Source organism: Helianthus annuus, chromosome 7 (assembly GCF_002127325.2).
Source record: "Helianthus annuus cultivar XRQ/B chromosome 7, HanXRQr2.0-SUNRISE, whole genome shotgun sequence".
NCBI lineage: Eukaryota > Viridiplantae > Streptophyta > Magnoliopsida > Asterales > Asteraceae > Helianthus > Helianthus annuus.
This window is the reverse complement of record NC_035439.2, coordinates 130,680,154-130,701,407: the sequence shown is the minus strand read 5'-3', so window position 1 is coordinate 130,701,407 and position 21,254 is coordinate 130,680,154. Positions and strand designations below refer to the sequence as shown.

Genomic DNA, 21,254 nt, shown 5'->3' with positions numbered 1-21,254 from the left:
TAACATATAGAGATTTGCCCATTGTTCACCTAACTCATCTTCCCATGGTGGTTTACTGCCTATTTCCTGGGTTTCCTTATCACTCATCACTTCTTTTGGGTATGATTTCGTTATTTTCTCTTGACTTTTTCTAATAATCCGACTTCTTTTATTAGGGGTAAGTGGTATCTCAAACTGTGCCTTACGAACAAATATTCCTTCTTCAGTATTTGCTGAGTATCTTGAGGAATTTGATTGGGATGAAGTTCCCTTATCTTTTGGTGAACTATCTAATTTATGGTAGATGTCCGAAATTCTTTGCTTACCCATACTGTAAATTAACAAATAGTCAAGATAGAATCACATAACCATAGAATGGCAATCAGGAAAAATTAAGTATTTTTAAATACTTAATTGGCTTAAATCAGTGGCTCTGATACCACATTTTCCTATCACGGCCCCAGCCCCGGTTTTACCCGGTCAGGAGCCGCGGGACAGGAACCCGTGGTACTTATTAATTGACGCGACAGCGGAAGATTTATCAGGATCTTTAAAAACTTGAAAATGCCTGATTATTTTATTCCATAAATCCGGATAACCCCGTAATTTACAATAGAGGAATTTTACTAGGAAATTCCCTGATTTATTAAAACATGTTTATTTATTTTAACTGAGCCACCTCTTCAAGCTTGTTAGTGCTTCGTAGCACGTTTTCCTTGATTTACAGCAGGTCGCCTGAAACATGTTTTAAAAATATTTTTGTCAGCGGGGAAATACTGGCGAGTCACTCATCTTTCTTTCTAAACTCATTTGAAGCTATCCTCTGGATAAGAGGACTCCCTTCTCTGTTCATTTTCTGCCAAAACACTTCCAAGTAAGTGTTTACTTTAGTGCCTTTGCATTTTATTTAATTATTTTAAGCTAAAAGTCAAACAGTTGACTTTCTGTTTGACTCTAGATTCTGACCATTTTGGTCAAAGTAAAGTTCGGTTCGAACTTTACTACGTGAATCGTGATCATAATAACATTGGTATGATCCCTCTGCAATCATACCTTCAACCGATCACGTTTACTAGTCGAATTGTAAGTTGAGCATTTTTCTATAAAACTTGAATTTTCGACTAAAATGCATAAATGTGTTCTATAACTTAAAACTCAGTTTTTTATCACTTATACAAGTTTTATAACTAATATTAACTGATTATAACATGCTCAACTTGTCCAATTCAGTTTAGGGTCTTATTCTATGTCAAAAGTCAAGCAGTTTGACTTTTGCTTTGACTTTTGATTATGACCCATTTGGTCAATGTTTAGGGCTGTTTTAAAGTCGTATTATGACCATGTTATTGTTAAGCATAACTCACTGAAGTTATGCTACATGGTCAGTCCGTTTGATAGGTTTATTGACAAGTCTTGAAATTATATTCATAAATGACCACAATGCCCTTATGTAGTCAAATAAACTAATCTAATGGTTTTAAATCAAACTAAGTTATAATCTGACTTTATATCAGTAGATACTTCGACGTAAAATATGTTTTGATACTAAGACTTGTCATAAGCTCATCCGACCTTCCGAACCCGTTTTTATGCGCGTAACTCAACTTAAAATATGTTTTGATACTAAGATTTATCATAAGCCCATTCGACCTTCCGAATCCGTTTTAATGCGCGTAACTAGTTATGCAAACTTAGTTCGCATAAACTAGGCGTAACTGGTAAAAACCATTTTAAATAATTCCAAATCAGAATGTTGGTCTAAAATACCATTATCCAATGAGTCCTTACACTCGGATAGGTATAAACCACATTCAAATCGATTTACACTTAATCTAGCGATTAATCATATTCTTACGTAACGGGTTGTGTCAAAGGAACTAAATCTGTTCATTCCGGACTATAGAACCCCCCAGATAATCGGACTTGAGTTTAGTTCTTTGTCTATACAACTTTTACTATATTTGAAAACCGGTAATGGTTTGAAGCTAGCTAAAAGGTAAATACTCTTAACTTATTTTAGTTTTTAAACTTGGGGTATGGCGGATACGCCACTTGGAGCGAGTATTACATAAATGAGCCACCTATGATTGCTCATAAATGTAAGAACTCGGTTTAATCCATTATATTTGATAACTGAAATGATTGGGGGTTATTGGTACTGTGTCCGGGCGTCCCGATTCATAGACTAATTTGGCCATACAGAATAATGTGCCGGGGTAGGCATACCGACTGTAAGACATGTTATTCAACTTTGGTGTGTACCTTAATCATTTTAGCATTGAAAATGACCGGCTTTGATATCTGGTTCCCATCATATGACAAATATGTAAATCTGGTGACAAGAATAAATCACAAGAAATATTAAATGATTACCTACGGATTTCTCTATGTATAAAATCATTTTTGAAAAAATATTTTCAAAATGAGTTAGTTAATTGTATTTACCAGCGAAAGCTGACGTATTTTCAAAAGACTAAACTGCAGGTACCGAACCTTGACTGTTAGGCTGGGAATCCGGGTCGGCTATGATAAAAGCAATGAAATTTGCAACTCCTAGCGTAAGGCCTATGATGTCTAAGCTCCGTTTACTTCGATCCGGCTGTGGGCTTTATTTGAACATCTTGATCAATTTGTACTTTGAATATTAAACACTTTGGATATAATGAATGTTTATTTTTACTCCTAATACTTCCGTTGCATTGTTATTTAATTAACTGTAATTGTAACTGGTATCCAACCGTCACGGCTAAACCCTTCCGGGCCCACCGGAAATCGGGGTGTGACACCAGACGCGTGGGAGGCCACGCGCGCGTGGTAAACATTAGTGAACCGTCGCTTGGCAGCTGGCGAACGCTAATAGGTGGCGAAGACGCACATTCTGCACGTCTGACCCTTTGCCTTAAATGCGAAGGGTATATATAGGAGAGTTGTTAGGGTTTTTTGTTTCACACTTTTGAAAATCCAACTGTTTCACCTTCATCTTCTTCCTTCTCTCTTAACTTTTCGACGACTGTTTCTTGTTTTCCGGAGAGTTTTTCAGCCCTTTCTTCTTCAATCTCTCACACATTATTCACAATGTGTTCACCGTCTTCATCCGGTGGTGAAAACCCTGAAAACGTTGACGCCGGCGGTGTGTTGCCGGTTCTAAACTGGTCTGAAACTGCTTTTCAAACCCTGTTGTTGAACTGTCGTATGCCGGCAGATTATGGTGCTCGATATCCGACAGAGGGAGAGACTGCTGCCGATGCCTCCTCCAGCTATGTGACTTTATTTGCCGACTTCTTCCACGAGGGGTATTTCCGGCTGCCATTGACGGTCTTCATGGCTGATTTGCTCGAGTACTATAGGATCCACATCTCCCAGGTGAGTCCACTGGGGATGGTTCGTGTTCGTCAATTCGAGTACTGTTTTTGGTCCCAAGGAATAGAACTGACGATTGAGCACTTTCGTCGTTTTTACCAGTTGCAGGTTCAGCTGGGTTTTTATTCTTTCTTCGCCCGCAAGAGTGTAAAGAAGACGCCTCCTAAATGCTTCCATCAGTGGAAGTCCAAGTTTTTCTACATCAAGGCGGCTTCTATCATTTGAGTTGAAAATTCAATACTTTTCTAAAAAAACTATACCAAGTTAAATGCTATATTTTAATTCTAGTTAAGTAGTTATTACTCAAAACCAACTCAAACTTACAAGTTTTCTACTTTTCTAGTGGTAGGTAACCCAAACATGTAACACAAACAAGTAAAAGAATAATGGCAAATGATTCAAACATGTAAGATAACAAATACAAATTGGAATCTTTCATTATTAAAATATCTCAAATGGACACAATATTTACCCAACATATCAACCCTTCCTTTTTTTCTTCAAAAAAAGAAAGGCAAATTGTCAAAATTAACATAAAAACATATATATTCTTTAAAAATAACATCATAATAAACAAATAAATCACTGAGATGATGACGATGATGGTGACCAAGGGGTCATATCCATAGGATAACTCCCCAACACCCTCAAAAAAGATGTGTATTCCTGAACCTCTGCCAATGCATTTTGAGCCCTAACATCCGCCATTGAAGCTTCAAAATCCACATAAAACAAGTACTCAAAATGCTTTGCAGTTCCTACATTCTCATCACCGACCACTCGAATCGGACGGTTGCGATGCGGCCGTGACTCAATCTTCGTCAAACTGATGTTCCGAAACGCAAACGCTGATAACACTTTAAACAGCACAGACGTCCCCTGTTCGTGAGCGAAAACGATACTCGTCTTAAACGGAATATCCGTTCGTGGAATAATCGGTTCACGCGCTAGCATCACGAAGCGCGTGACGTTACTTGAATCGTCCTGGATTCCGTCAGCGAGAATATTCAATCCGTACAGCTCCGCAGCGCGTGCGGATGCAATCGCCGCCGTGTCGCGTAAATCGTTCGCGGCAACAAACTCTGCCGCTCCGGCGGTGTCGTCGACTGCTTCACGAGTGACGGTTAATCCGAGTTTTGTTAGAGTTAACTCGCACTGAGCTAACGCTTGCGGATGGCTAATAACTCGGTTAATGAACTCTTTCCGTACACCTGGAAGTGCTAACAGGCAGTGGTGAACCGGAAGTTGAACTTCTCCGACGATGTGGAGGCGGTGGCGTAATAACAGATCGTAATTACGGTGAATACTTCCGCCGAGAGAGTTTTCCACCGGTAAAACCGCTCGATCTGCAATCCAAAGCTCCACCGCTTGAAACGCGACTTCGAATTGGTCACACGGAATGGCGTCACAGTTCGGATAAGCTTTTCCGGCGGCGGCTTCACTGTACGCACCAGGTACACCTTGATACGCGACTCGTAGTGTAGATCCGTGCGACGGCGCCGGTGATAAGTCGGCAATTGTGAGCGGTTTTGGTAGCTTTTTGATCGGGACCAGATCTAAACTGTTGTGGCCGTTCACGACGGTTATCTGATCGGCTCCGGTGGAGTTATCGGTGTTTTGTTGTTGTGACTCCACCTTACTAGCTAGTATCGCACACGAGCTTTGCCAGTCGGCTCGGCTCTTTCCTATGCCGCCGGATGCGAAGCCGTTGGCGGTGGCTGGCGCGGCGGCGCATTGGATGTTAAGCTGGTTGAGCCGAGCGGGCAGGTGAAAGACGTTATACGACGTCGTTCCGATTGTGGACTTGTAACCTATACTTGATGAAGGGGCAACACACTGCATTTTTTGAAGTTTTTGGAGGGGTGTGGAAGTGGAAATAGGGGAAAGATGAGGGACTAAAAGTGTGAGAGATGGAAAGAAGTGGAAGCTTGCTTGATGTTCTTGGTGGAACTGGCAAGCTGAGGATGAAGAGGAGGAAAAGAATGGGTTTTATATGTGGGTGGAGGAGTTGGTTTTGGGGTGGTTGGGTCAAATCTCACACCTACCCCTCTCTTTCCTTCTTGCAAGTGTTTGTTTGACTTTATATTGTTTTGCTTTTACTTTTCAAATTTTGATATTATATAATCAAACCTAATAAAAAACTTATGTGTGTGTTGAAAGAAATGGTAAAAGTTGGTAGTAGATCTTGTTTTCACATTACAATCCCAAAAATAAAATTACCTAGGTGTGTTTTTACCAAAGGTAGTTGTAACGTTCGAGTCCTTTTAGCAGTAGTGTTGTGGTTGAATTCAGTCGTTTTTTATTTATTTGTGTCTAACCTCTTGAATAGCATATGCTTAGCATAAACTGTATTTTGTTTGATCTCATTGGTTAGAAAGGTATGAGATGAGTATTGTGAGTTTTTTTAATAACGAGTGGGTATATTATAAACAACTGAAAATAGTTAAGAAAAACAGCCTTACCAAATTTGTATAAAAGCGGATTTTTTATCACTCGATCCTATCAAGTGTATACATATGTTTAAAACCATTATAGCAAGTCATTAACCATGATGAAAATGTTGGTAGCAATTTTTCTTTTGTGGTAAAATATGTAAAGAAAAGTATAAGCATGTTTCATTGTTATATTAGGTGGCTTAGATTGAAAACGTTGGTAACAATTTTTCTGGTAAAATAATACAAAGAAAATTGGTACAAGAAAAATATAAGCGTGTGAAATATTATGGTGGCTCACACTACTAAGGAATCTTTATTGGTGCTTTCAACTATTTATTTCCATTTTAAAGTGTGAGTACCCAATCAATGACCAACCAGAGAGAGATGTATCCAGCATCCACACTTGACTATTGGGCAACAACACAACAAAAGCCCTATGCCCGCCCTTTAATAAACGTTTTTGTAGATAAAAGAACAAATAAATATAGATAAAAATACCTTTTTATTTAAACTAAATAAAATACATGTTAAAACTTTTCATTTGATTGATTTGATAAGATAGGTGCTAGAAGTTTGGTTAAAATAAGATTTATTAAGGTACTTCAGTAGCATAGCTGTTTTATTCGCTCATATTTCTAACCTATAAATTAGCAATAAATTGTTGCTTTAGGCTGTGCGGTACGGGCTTCGTCTCCGCCCTGTCCTCCTTCATCGCCGCCCCGCCCTCAATTCCCCCCCACCCCGTCGTCGTCCCAAACGGCAACAACCAGACGTCCTCGATGACCCACTAGAAGACAAAACAAAGAAAGTATTCAGTCTCTCTCAACCTCTCTCTGTACAACAAAATTGAAGAATCTGAATCTCAAAACATAATTCAACACTATTCGTAATCGTAAACCCTAGGTTAACGATTCTCTCCGTTTATTCGCTGTTTATTGCTTCCAGATCTTACAACAATTGCTACACATCTTTAATCGCCTACTTTTTTTTTGTCAATTTATCATTTATTCTTTCACATGTGTACGTATTATCGATCGTTGATAGCATAGAGAGAGGTACGGTTGCAATTTGTGTTCAATTTTATTCTGTGTGTTTAATTTTTTGTGAATCTAGGTCTAGAAGGTAGAAAATTAGGTTACATATGGAGGTTTTTGAACGAATTTGATCTTAGGTTATGGTTGAATACTTGAATTAATGAAATTGATGTTAGGTTATGATTAAATGAATTTGATGTTAGGCTTTTGTTTCATGATAATTTGGAGCCAAGACATCTGATAAGCTTGGAGGTGAACCAGGTAGTGTTGATGTGCGCGGAATCAAGACAAAATCTGTTAATTCCGGTGGTATGCAAGTTAAGGCTAACGCACAGGCTCCTACTGAGGTGAATGGGAGTAGATCACGTATCATGAATGGCTTCAAAACCGATGATTATTCTACATCACCCGCCCCGAGAACCTTTATCAACCAATTGCCCAATTGGAGCATGCTTCTTGCTGTAATCACAACAATCTTCTTGGCTGCAGAGAAGCAATGGATGATGCTAGAATGGAAGAGCAAACGCCCGATATGATTGCTGATATGGATCCTTTCGGTTTAGGGAGGATCGTTAAAGATGGCCTTGTATTCCGTCAAAACTTCTCTGTTAGATCATATGAAATAGGGGCTGATCGAACTGCATCGATAGAAACTCTAATGAATCATTTACAAGTAAGTAGTTTCATTATAACAGATTTCATAGTCTGTATTGTGTTTGTGTTATATCAGACGCTTAATATTTTATAATTTACCAGGAAACGACCCTTAATGATGTAAAGTTTGCGAGTCTACTGGGCGATGGATTCGGTTCAACACTAGAAATGTGCAAGAGGAATCTATTTTAGGTGGTGACAAAGATGCAGGTGATAGTTGACCTATTCAACCTGTTTGTTTTTTACTAATTTCTTTCAACCTCTTTGGATAACAATAACCCGAATTGTTTCACTCAGAAGTGAATGGGTCAAAAGTGTGTCATGTATGGTTGAAAGTTAATTTGATGAATGCTATAAATTCGCATGGCAATGGAATGGGTGAATTCTTTGTATCAGTTAAATATATAAGCCTTCTATAGTCTTCTTGTTGAACCTCTGTGGCCATTAAAAAAGTAGATGAATTAAAAAAATAAATAAATAAATTTGATGGGGTAGGATCATCCTCCATTTCCAGTGTTTCTACCATGGCGGATCATCCTCCAAGGGACTATGACGTGGCACCTACGTGGCGGATCATCCTCCAAGGGAGGACCATCATCATACCGCATAGCCTTATGTTGTTGTAATTTTTGCATTGTGAATTTAAAAAAAATGCATTTTTTTATCTAAAAGTTTTTATCTTTTACATTTTAACCCCTTTGACTTTTTTACTTTTAATCTAAAACTTTTCATCTTTTGCAATTTAACCCCAACACTTTTTTATTTTCAACTTTCTACCCCCATACTTTTCATCTTTCGCAAATTTTTCGTTTTACGTTTCGTTCTAAATTTTGTGAGTCGACACGCCGCAACATGCATGTGGGGTTCAACGTCTTTTGTCTGTGTTTTCCCGTTTGACAGGCCAGTCGCAACGCGTCAAATGTTCTCCATCTGACAAGTTCGTCGCAACGCGCGGGTTCTAAATCGACTTAGTTATTATTTTCTACATTTTATCAAACATGGGAGACATGTAGTATCAAAGTAGCATGCCCAGGTTCATATCTTTAGACCTGAGATCCGTGGATTACATGTGTCATTTGAGTATAATCCACGGGTCTTGGGTCTAAAGATCAGGACCCGGTGGATATCTTAAGAAGCTATGCAAACTTGGAACATTCCACAAGACGCATTGTAACGTGACCACTGAGATGTCAACATCAATTCGGTTAAGCTCTCAAGTGGGCCCATGAGTCCTTAACAATGATAGGTAACAACACCTGGTTTTTTTTTTTTTTTGTTTTTTTGTTTTTTTTTTTTTGGAACGGCAACTTTCATTAAAAAACCGACTCTAGCAACACACTAGAGCCGAACAACAACAAAACCACATTACACTGAAAAACAACACCAATCTTTCCAACACAAGTTTAACGAGGATCTATTTTTAATCCATAAGTAGCTTAAAGATCTAATATCTTCCTTCATTTTAGCCGTTCCTTCGTCTTTGTTTGAAAATATCATCGCGTTTCTAGCTTTCCAAATCACCCAGCAAGCCGTAAAAATCACACCTTGAACAACCCTCTTTTTTATCTTCTCCAGCTTCATCCACTTATGTGCCTCAAGAAGATCTCTAACCGAAAACGCATATAACGGAGGGATGTTGCACCAAGACGACACAAACTGCCAAATCCCCGTGGCAACGTAGCAGGAAGTGAGGAGATGCACACTCGTTTCTTCATCCTCACCACAGAATCTGCATGTAACCTGGTCCAGCTGGATGTTTCGCTTCCTTAACGCCGTCAAAGTCGGGATTCGATCACGCTCAGCCTTCCAAACAAAAACATTTATTTTTTTTGGGACCCAACCATTCCAATCCAAAACAAAAGGGGGATCAGTCACTATATTATTGACCAGAATGTTCTTCATAGAAGCAACAGAGAAGTCGCCATCCGGTTCTATGCTCCATCTCCAAGTATCCGCTTGATTGCTAACTTGCACATGCTGGAGTAAGTCTAAACAACTGTCGAGTTCTCTACTTTCCTCAAGGCTCATGATGTTTGATTTCCACCTCCATTTCCAAGTGATACACTGACCTGCTACTTCATAACAATTATGGACAATGCACCCCTTTTCCTTTTCCAAAATAAACAACTTTGGAAACCTGTCTTTCAATGGCTCATCTGCGACCCATGGATCTAGCCAGAACCGGATCTTATCACCCACCCCGATCACCCCCTTGATCAGATTCGCCATATTGATGTTCGACTTCGCCAATCGATTTTCCAAGCTAGCAATATTACTCCAAGTTCCATGTAGATTTTTAGCATTTGGGAGACACGACCACACTCTATTTGATGAATGAAGAGCGGAGATAACTTTATTCCATAAAGCGCCCGGTTCGGTTTTAAATCGCCACCACCACTTTGTTAGAAGGGCCACGTTCGAGTCCCGAAGCGGAACTAACCCAAGACCACCCTTGTCAAACGGAGTCGTAATCTTCTCCCAACTAACCCAACAAAGGCTTTTCTTGTCTTCTCTCCCGCCCCAAAAAAAGTTTCTCCGTTTCGCCTCTAATTGATTGATGATTTTATTGGGCGCTTTGTACAACGAAAAATAGTAAGTTGGGAGCGATTCCATCACCGATTTGAGGATGGTAAGTCTCCCTCCCACCGATAACATGCTAGATTTCCATAAGGCCAAACGTTTTTCAAAACTTTCCACTACCGCCTCCCATTGATTAATCCGATTCATATTCGAACCCACCATAAGCCCAAGGTACTTGCAAGGAAACGTACCATGGTTGCAATTTATTAATTCTGCAAATTCCTTTACTTCATTCACATTAACCCCCACACCAAATAGGTTAGACTTAGCATAATTGATCTTTAAACCCGACACCAAGTGGAAACATCTAAGCAAGCGGGCCATATTCATGACATTATCTTGTGACCATTCTCCAATGATCATAGCGTCATCTGCGTACAATAAATGAGATACCTTCGGGCCATTATTCGGGAGATCCAAACCATTAAACACCCCCACTTCCATCGCTTTCTTAAACAAACATGAAAAGGCTTCCATCCCGATGATGAAAAGAAAGGGCGATATAGGATCTCCTTGTCTCATACCTCTTTGGAATTGGAACTCGAAAGAAGGCGAACCATTGATAAGAACCGACGATCTAGCCGAAGCTAAGATAACACCGATCCATCTCCTCCATTTTATCGGAAAATTCATTTGGTCCATAATCGAATCAATAAAATCCCAATTTAAGTGGTCGTACGCCTTTTCGAAGTCAATTTTAAAAATCATTAACTTGGATTTACGTTTTTTCACCCATGCCACAATCTCATTTATAATCAAGGGCCCATCCACAATGTTTCGACCACTAAGAAAAGCAGACTGCGACTCGGAAATAACCGAGTGAATCACAGCTTTAAGTCTTGAAACCAAGACTTTGGATAAAACTTTGCTATAGGACCCAACCAAGTTAATCGGACGAAAATCATTAAAGCCAAGGGGGTCATTTACCTTCGGGATGAGTGCTATAAACGAGGAGCTACAGCCATGGGAAATCGTCTCAGAGCCATGAAAAAATTGAACTGCCTTTATAAAATCCGGACCAATTATCTCCCAATATCTTTTTATAAATCTGAAGTTGAACCCATCTGGACCCGGGGCCCGGTCTTCACCACACTCCCAAACTGCTCTCTTTATCTCTTCTTCCGAAAACGGTTGAATCAAGGCAGTAGCTTCCAACTCCGACAACTTTTTTTATATTCGAGCAGTGAATGTGCGGCCTTGTGCATAGAGGTTCCTTAAACCTTTCACCAAAAAATTTGAGAGCCTCCTTTTTTTATCAGATTAGGATTGTTATTCCAGACTCCATTAATATCCAAACCGTGTATTCGGCATTTCATCTCTTTGTTCTTAATAAGGGCATGAAAATAAGCGGTATTATCGTCTCCGAAAGAAGCCCACTTCGCTCTCGATTTCTGCTTAAGATCTTTCAGCTTAAAAGCATCCATCTCCAACAACTTCAATTTACATTCCTCATGAGTCCAGACCTCTTCCTCCGATAATTCCCTGAGTTCCATGATCTCATCCATCTCAAATAGCTCAGCCTCTATAATATTTCTAGACTCCTCCTCTTTAAATCTAGTATCCGCCACCCAAATTTTTAAGTGAGTTTTTATATGACCAAGCTTTTTTAGGAGGCTTAAATCTGGCGGCCCATTGAAAACAAACGAATCGTTAGCTTTTTTTATCACCTCATCAATCCCGCTTTTCTCCAGCCAAGAGTTAAAAAACCGAAAAGGTATAGGTCCGCCATCCATCGGATCGGTAGCTAATACCAATGGCGAATGGTCAGATAAAAAACGGGGTAGCGCCATTAAACACCTGGTACAAATATTAATAACCTCATACACATAAAGTTATTTGATCCCTCACCAACTCTCTGTCTCTTACATACCCATATTTCGATGCACGCTCTTTCTCTCTCTTACATACCCATACTTCGATGATAAATAAGTACTTGCTTTCACACATAAGAGTTGTCGCATGAGGAATTTCCTTCCTATAGCGAGGTTTACAACGTCTATTTTGTAGAATAAATTCAAGGAAAGTTTCCATCTGCACTTAGTCCCCCTGTAATGGGGCGGTATGTTGGGCTATAGCGCCCGATGGCGCTGCTAAACACCGGAACGGAGGGCGCCATCAAACGAAAAGAAGGGGGAGGCGCCATATGCATAGCGGCTCTATGGGGTGTTTGGTTTGATTTTTTGACCGTTGAACGGTCATATTTAAAAAAAAATCAAATTTTCAATCTATAAATAACTCCCAAATCTTCCATTTTTTTTTTACAATTCATCATATATCACTCCTTTCTTCTCTACATATTTTTTAAAAAGTGTTGAAGCTACTCCCACCCTATTCAAAAAAATGGGTTCCCCATCGAAAGACTCGTTTACCGATATTTACTGAAGATTTTTTTCACCCGAAGAAAACGCGGAGTAGGAAGAAGCGGTTACGAGTGCATGTACTCTTGTGATACAAGCATTTGAGCACGTTCGGCCTACTCCCCCTCCACGTCCCGTTTTGCGTCGCACCTATATCTTGCGAGATCGTGAAGCCGCGAACGAGCGTTTGATGAAAGACTATTTTGATCACACACCGGTTCACGGACCCAATGTTTTTAGACGGCGGTTTTGGATGAGCCAAAGGTTATTTTTGCACATTAATAATGATTTGGAAGATAAGTATGATTTCTTTAAGCAAAGAATGGACGCGCGAGGATATTTAGGCTTCACCTCAATTCAAAAGGTCACTTCCGCCTTACGCATATTAGCCTACGGAAACATGTACAGCATCAATGACGAGTACTTGAAGATGGGAGAGAAAACAACATGAGATTGCGTGGAACATTTTTGCTATGGTATTTTTTAATCACTTTTATTTATTTACTTTTATATATTTACTTTTATTTTTAGTAGCTTACTAAAAAAATTTTTATATATTTAATTAAATTTTAGGTATATGCCAGTTATATGGAAAACGCTATTTGAGAAATCCCACTAGAACGACCTTCCATAAATATATGAGGTGCATCTAGAAAAACATGGAATACCCGGCATGATTGGTAGCTTGGATTGTCGTCAATGGCGTTGGTATAATTGTCCAACCGCATGGCGAGGTCAACATACACGGGGTGACCAAAAAGGGCCAACTTTGGTGTTACAAGCTGTTGCGTCATACGACCTTTGGATTTGGCCGGCCTTCTTTGGTGTAGCCGGGTGTATGAACGACATTAATACCTTAGAGGCTTTGATATGAGGTTGAAAACCGGTGTTCGTTAATGTTTAAGTTCATTTATTTGCTTAACTTTTAATCTCTAATAGCCTACTTTTAATGGGATTTGTGTTTTGCAGGTCTTACAGAGTTTAAGGAGCTATTTGGGAGCTTTACAGAGCACCGGGAGCGAACATGATCAATCGGGGATGTGAAATGAACAAAATTGGGTTAATCACGAAGATTGGATGTGTTTTGGGGGATGTTAATGGATTTAAAATGAATATATTGGAAGATGGCATGATAGAGGGCTGAATTACGAGTACGTGGGCGAAAACGGTGAGTAAAACGGAGCTATAACGAAGAAGTTATGAAGAAAACAAGAAATCAGGAAATCCACACCTACAGGGGGCGTCAGGGACGCCCTAAATGGCCGCCGGCGACACCCTCCTTGTATGTGTGTCGCGAATTTTGTTGTTTAATGAGTTGGTAACGGTTTTTAGATGAGGTTTTAACCAATTTTCGGGGGTTACGAGTTGGGGAAGCTGAAAACACCATCTTGGAACCATTCTTGATCATATTCTTCACCTCTAACCTACCTCTAACATCCCTAACCTCTAACCCATCACCATCCACACTTCAAAACCCTAGTTCGCCATGACCATCATCTTCATCCATTCTCCACCATCCAAACCCTAACCCCTACCCTTCAACTCTCCCTCAAGACTCAAGATTATGGTGTGGTGTTCATGTTCGTCATCCGGTGATCGCGACCATTCAACCATGAGCGGCTAGTCTCCTCGGTTTCACCCCGGTGTAGATTGTTGTAAGATTTTCTAGGGTTTATGCATTTGTATTTTGATTTGATTTTGTGACAAGTTGTTTAGTATTTGAACCCTTTGATAATTATCGTGCATTTGAATTGAATTTGTAAATTGTCGAATGATTATAAAATTTGACTTTGCGAAATGAATTTGTGCACTTATGCCTTATCATAGGTTAGGATTTACATGTCCGAGGTAATGAAGTGCATTACGGTCCGTTGTCTATGACGTTGATAGCAATTGGCACCTAAGCTTCGTGATAGAAATCCGTTAATCAATTGAATCAAGTTAAAACATGTAGGAACCCTAGGTCTTACAATTATCGAACCAGGTGTGATCCGTTTCCCCAATTCTCATTTTCAATTGAGTAATTTAGCGTTGCAATCTTAGTTAGTAAGTAGTTGTTTTAGATAATATCAATTTATCGGTTCACTCCGAGTTCTTTTCAATTGCTAAATTACTTAATTGAAAATGAGAATTGGGGAAACGGATCACACCCGGTTCAATAATTGCAAGACCTAGGGTTCCTACATGTTTTAACTTGATTCAATTGCATATAGTGATTAACGGATTACTATCACGAAACTTAGGGGCCAATTGCTATCTACGTCATAGACAACAGAACACAATGCACTTCATTACCTCGGACGTGGAAATCCTAACCTAAGATAAGGCGTAATTGCATACAACCATTTCGCAAAGTCATAACTTTATCATCTTTCGACAATTTACGAATTCGAAACAAATGCAAGACAATTATCAAAGGTTTCAAATACTAAACAATTTGTCACAAAATCAAATTAAAATACAAATGCATAAACCCTAGAAAATCTTACAAAAATCTACACCGGGGTGAAACCGAAGAGACTAGCCGTTCATGGTTGAATGTACGCAATCACCGAACGAAGAATGTGACAACCCGAGTTTTCAAGGTTTCTACTCGACTTAATACTTGTTCACTAGGTGTTGTTTTTGTATTTATATATGGTGTGCATTATACGTGTGTAGGTTGATAATATATTTTGTATTAATATTATGATTGTATAATTAAAAACATGGAACCTTGGCCGAATACCCCACCCCACGAAATCACCCACCTGAAAACACCCCCCCTGCGAAATCACCTCTTGGCGAAAACACTAAGTGTTTTCGTCAAGAGGGTGGCCGGCGAAAACAACACATGGGCTTCGGCCAAGTAGCGATCGGATATAGGATTTTGTTATAACCTGTGCACGAAAACGGTAACTGACAAAAACCCTAATCACCTCTCCTTCTCTCTCTCGCTTTTCTTTGTACCCGACGGCAGTCTCGAGACCTCGAAGCCTTATACATATTCGTTGTTCATCCTGTTTGGGTTAGTAGTCTACTGTTAATAGTTATTTGATTTAATTCATCATGAACTATCTGTTTGTTACCATGAATTAACTGTTATGTGATTTTGTTGTGGATTGAATAGATGGGCATGTTAGGGATCCTTACAATCTGTTGTATGATCAGTTACATTATGTTATGCGTATTGACCATGTTCGATTCGATGTTTGACGATCCAGATATGTTGATAGTATGATTATAGATGTCTAACAAATTAGGGTTCTATGTTAAAAGATACGATGAATACTTGATGATTTCAACAACTTGCTAATGATGATCGATGATTGAATGATAATCTGTTAATCTAGGGTGTGGCGCTATAGTTGTTGGTTTCATTTGTTGAGCAATTGTTTGATGCGTTATGTAACTGTTAGACGAATCACTAGAGTTCTAGGTTGTGTAATTGTTGTCGATGATGATGATTAGGGTTACCAGATGATTTTGCTTAACTGAAACCTCACCCCGACGAAATCAAGTGCCGGCGAAATCAAGTGCAGACGTAATCAAAACCAGATGAAAACACTAGGTGTTTTCGTCACACCCTAAGCCCGACGAAAACCCTTGGATTTCGTCGCCTGGGGTTTTCGTCCAAAGTGATTTCGTCCCAGGGATTTCTCCACAAGGGGATTTCGCCTGAAGTGTTTTCGCCACTAAGTGTTTTCGTCATATGTGTTTTCGCTGAGTATTCTATCAAACTGGAAACAGTAACCTAGTTAACTATGTTAAGTATGTAACTCTGTTAAGTATGCAACTCTGTTAAGTATGTAACTCTGTTAAGCTTATTAACTTTGTTAGTTTATTAACTCCATTAGTTTATTAATCCAGTTAAGTATGTTAATTATGTTAAGCCTGATAACTCTGTTAAGTATGTTAGTGGTTAATCATGTTAAAATAAACTGAGCAAGACATTTATGTGACACATGAATTGTATGAATTTGATTAACTGCTTACGTGATACATGATGTTAACTGCCAAGCACACTTTGTGACATAGATTGCATGTGAATCATTACGAACGTAAACTGATTGTGTATACGTGCATAACTATAGGACTTGACTGATTACTTGTGAGCACATAGTTTAGCATACCGAGCAAACCAAGGTGAGTTCACACTTTCACAAGGCATGGGATTCCCAAGGATTGGGAATGGGTAAAGGATTTAAACCAACACCGCGTGACATCCTGGTTTGGAACACGTACACACCCTCTTAATTGAAGGGTGACAACATGTGATAAGGATTTAATTGGAAACTGCGTGGTCTCCTGGTTTGGAACACGTACGCACCCTCTATACTGAAGGGTGACAACATGGATTCTAGACCAAAACTCTATCATGAAGTCCCTCAGTTTTATATCGACTTAATCGCCGGGCCAATGGCGAGTGGGTCATTAGTTAGATAGCGCTATTTAGGTTTGACAAGCCTCACACCGTGCCACAGAGGACGGGCGTGAACTAATGGATCTGGGCACTAGTCAATGATGATAGACATTGACGTCAGGCACCAACTTATTTTAGTCAGTGGTCGATATGGTAAACAGGTCTAGTGGTTAACATGGGGAAGCCCCCACCAACTATGGATATGTTAGAGAAACAGTGTAAACTGATTAACTTACAACTTACAAATGAACTCCTGGTTTTGAAACAACTTAACAATGAACACCAACTGTGAACTCTCTCAACTTTGTTGTTGACTCGTTGTTACATGCCTTGCAGGTCGTTAGATGCTTATGGAGCTTGCACGAGGAGGACAGGTCGTTGTGGGATATGGACTGTTATGTCCTATGCTTAACATTTGAACTTTAAACTATGTTTTGGTTATTTAAACATTACTATGCTTCCGCTGATTTCTTAAACATGTTTGGTTTATTTTGAAACACCAAATTGTGTTTGGTTTTATTTACTTAATTTTATTATTCAATATGATTGGTGGCTTGATCCTGGTCAGTCGCGCCTCCAAGCGGTGATACTCCGCGAGTAGATTTTGGGGGGTGTGACAACGAACACGAGCACCACACCGTGATCTTTGAGTCTTGGAGGAATTATGGAGGTTAGGGTTTGAAGGTGAAGGTGGAAGGATGAAGATGATGGTGATGATCGTGGAATCGATTAGGTTAGAGATGATGGAGAACGGTTAGGTTTTAGGTTAGAGGTGAAGGTTAGGAATCAATTAGGTGTGAAGAGATGTTTTTGGAATGGGTTAGATGATGTTTAGATGATCCCTCATGGTGTTTTTATCATTCACAACTCGTAACCCCCGAAAACTTGGTCAAAGATGGTTTTAATTCGTCCCAACAACCAAGAAACTCAAATTTCATGATAGTAGAATCTAGGGGGCGTCGCCGACGCCATTTAGGGCGTCCCCGACGACCCCTGGATGTTCCAAGTTCGCCCGACGCGCTAATCCACTGCCTACGAACATTTTTTGCCGACGGAGGGTTCTGGAGGGCGTCGCTAACGCCCCCCCATGCGTCGCCGACGCCTCCTGGTTTCCTGCGAAAACTGTTTTCTTCATAACTTCTTCGTTATAGCTCCGTTTTACTCACCGTTTTCACCCACGTACTCGTAATTCAGCCCTCTGTCATGCCATCTTCCAATATCTTCATTTTAAATCCATTAACACCCTCCAAAACACATCCAATCTTCGTGGTTAACCCAGTTTAGTTCATTTCACATCCCCGGTTGACCCGATTCGCGTCCCGGTGCTCCGTTTAGCTCCCGATTAGCTCCCGATTAGCTCCTTAAACTCTTTTAGACCTGTCAAACACAAATCCCATTAAAAGTAGGCTATTCAAGATTAAAAGCTACGTAAAAACATCAACTTAGGCATAAACGATCACCGGTTTTCAACCACGTATCAGGCTTCACCTTTATTAGAGAGCTACATTTCTGGAACGATACCAAAGACCGGTTTTCATGCGAACGGGAACGACTATGAGCATGGCTACTATTTCGGCGATGGTATATACCCGGAGTATTCGATTATTGTTAAAACGTTTTCTGAAACGTTCGATGAGAAAAGAAAGTATTTTAAAAAACTACAAGAGTTTTCGAGAAAGGACATCGAGAGGTGTTTTGGGGTTCTACAGCAACGATGACATTTTATCAGAAATCCTTGTCGTATGTGGCATAAGGATAGAATACGAATGACCATGTATGCTTGCATCATTTTGCATAATATAATCATAGAGGATGATGGAAGAGCGATATGCCAAAACTATATTCCGGAAGATTTAGTCGAAGGAACCCAAGCAACAATGGAAGAGAGACTCGCAAATGCTCAACTATTGCGATCTAAGGAAATACATAACACGTTGAAGGCGGATTTGGTTGAGCATGCTTGGGCGATTCGCCCAATGCGACACAACAGTGACGGCGAAGAAGATTCCGAGAAACAAGAAGTTGAGGAATTCGAAGACGGGAACTTTGAAGACGTATGTTTGGATGCTGGTGAAAACGAAGAGGAAGAAGGAGAGAACGACAATGAAGACGAAGAATAAATATATTTTTTTAGTGTAATGTTTTTTTTACTTTAACGTTTTTTTTAATTCTATTGTATTGTTTTTTTATTTAATGCAATGATTTTTAATTTTATAAAACTTAGAAATTAATTAAAAAATGAAAAATAAATAATTGAGTAATGATGACAAAGCGGCTTTATGACTACGGCCTCAAGTTGCATAACGCCCTATAAAGCCCTGTGATGACATGACGTGCCACATGTCGCATAACGCCCACAAAAGAGCCTTATGACTACGAATGTCCTTAGAGAACTCTCATGTGGATTTCATCATCCCCAAGCCGATTTAAATGTCAAACATCACATTACTTAACAAACGAATTTCCATTCCAACAACTTTTTTAGTAAGTCTCGATTTTAAACGCTAAATCATTTAAAGTATTAATTTATCTACACTATCTATTTATTATTATTATTATTAGTACTAATAATTGTTGCAACAGTGAGTGATTTGTAAAGGGTCTAACCATTAGTTGGTGATTTGTGTGAAGATTCATTATCTTGATATAGTGAATGCTTAGGTGATCACTACCTTGCTTAGTGAACCACTTGTACTAGTGATCTCTGTCGTTTAAAAGAAATGTTAGTTGAGCAACTCTCGATCGGAGGATCAGAGAGATCATAGAGAGATTAGTTAACATCTCTCGAACTTCTATAAATCGGTTTTGTCATTTCTTCCCTAAACTCTTTAATTACTTGCGTGTCTCATTGTTTATTGCGTATAAATGTGTGGTTGGTTTTTAACAAGCAATCAATCAACCTAAACAAGTGTTTAACCGAGATTTTTATAAGAAAACTTATTTACCCACCCTCTAGTTTTCTACACAAATTCGTATTTTCAAGGATAATTAGAAATTTTATGGGGCATTTGAATTTGATTATACATAGTAAATAATATTTATGAGAGTTTACTTTTGAGATGATGCAATTTCTTTAAATTAACTCACATGCTCTCTACTCTTAGTCCTAAATCTATACTTTTATTTAGCATAAGAGTTAAACGTTATCGTGTTGCTACAAACTCTTTGGTAGATGGGGCAAGTAAACAATAAAGATGAAAGCTTTTCAAAATGCCAATGGGACTTCAAACATAATTGGAGTCATCACATGCATCACGTTCTATAAGTTATATAAAAACAAACAAAAACATTGAAAGAATAAAACAATAAATCAATCTATTTTAAATTCAACAACATCACGTTTTACACCTGCTGCCAGTCTGCCACCCTTGTTCTATAATGCATTATAATAATAAAGGACAAAATAGCGATATGTTAAATAAATAACGATACATGTGGGACTACTCATCTTTAAGTGTGCTTGCGCTACATGTAAACAGAAAGCATTAGTATCAGTGGATATTTAAAAGAACACTAAATCGGGTTTGCGAGGGCTTTTATGGCGTGTGATAAGCCTGACACCTTAATACTTCGCGATGGTGAACCGAAGAAAACTCAAAAAACCAGGAGAAAACTTAAAAACCAACCATTTTTTTTCTAATATGTCTTATATTTTACTAATATTTATGAATTTTTTAAAATAAAAAATTTATGTTAAAAAAAGTATATATTTATGATAAACGAGCTACATATATGACGTGTAAGTACTACTTACATAAATGCCACTCAATTATTACATGTATGTAATTTTTTGCTGCATAAGTCTTTTTTATAATTTTTGTAATTAAAAATAAAGATTAGTAACATAAAAGACGTATTAGAGCATTCACATCCAAGGAATTAAATTATGTGTGTTTTGTTTTTAAAATATAAAAAGTATAAACAGTGGTTGTGAGTGGAGGAGAGAGAAAATGTTACTGTTCATCTGTATATTTGGGGGATACTGTTCACCCCCTATAATTTATTAATATATTTTGAAAGTAGTTGTGAGTGGAGGAGAGAGAAAAGGTAATCATAAAGGTATAAAAAATATTATTTAATTGAAAATGAGAGAGAAGATTTAGTGTAATTTAAGGTGAGAATATGATGGATTGGATGTGAATGCTCTTAGAAAAAAAAATTATGGGCTTTTTAGTTTTCTCTAGGGTTTAACAACTCATGTGGGTTTTCAAACTATATATCTAGGCAGGGGCGGATCTATATAGTAGCGAGGGATTGCCCGGGATACCCCTCAACTTTCTTAGCGAAATGTGGTTTTCTTTTTAATATCTGTTTTATTTATCAGGAATACCCCTATACAGATGCTAGGATACCCCTGAATATAGTGAAAATAAAATAGAATGAAATTTTATGTTCGATTGAAACAAAATTGTGGTTGATGAAACTTGCAGGCTGCAATGGCACCTTGTTAAAA

General features: G+C 38.8%; 1 protein-coding gene across 1 annotated transcript; it reads right to left on the bottom strand.

Moving 5' to 3' along the window:
* Positions 1 to 3,751: 3,751 nt before the first annotated feature.
* Positions 3,752 to 5,390, bottom strand: LOC110868551 (arogenate dehydratase/prephenate dehydratase 6, chloroplastic). The gene has a single exon (XM_022117744.2). It carries the CDS (start codon positions 5,179 to 5,181, stop codon positions 3,922 to 3,924), a length of 1,260 nt encoding a protein of 419 aa, XP_021973436.1. The 5' UTR covers positions 5,182 to 5,390; the 3' UTR covers positions 3,752 to 3,921.
* Between the last annotated feature and the right edge of the window lie 15,864 nt (positions 5,391 to 21,254).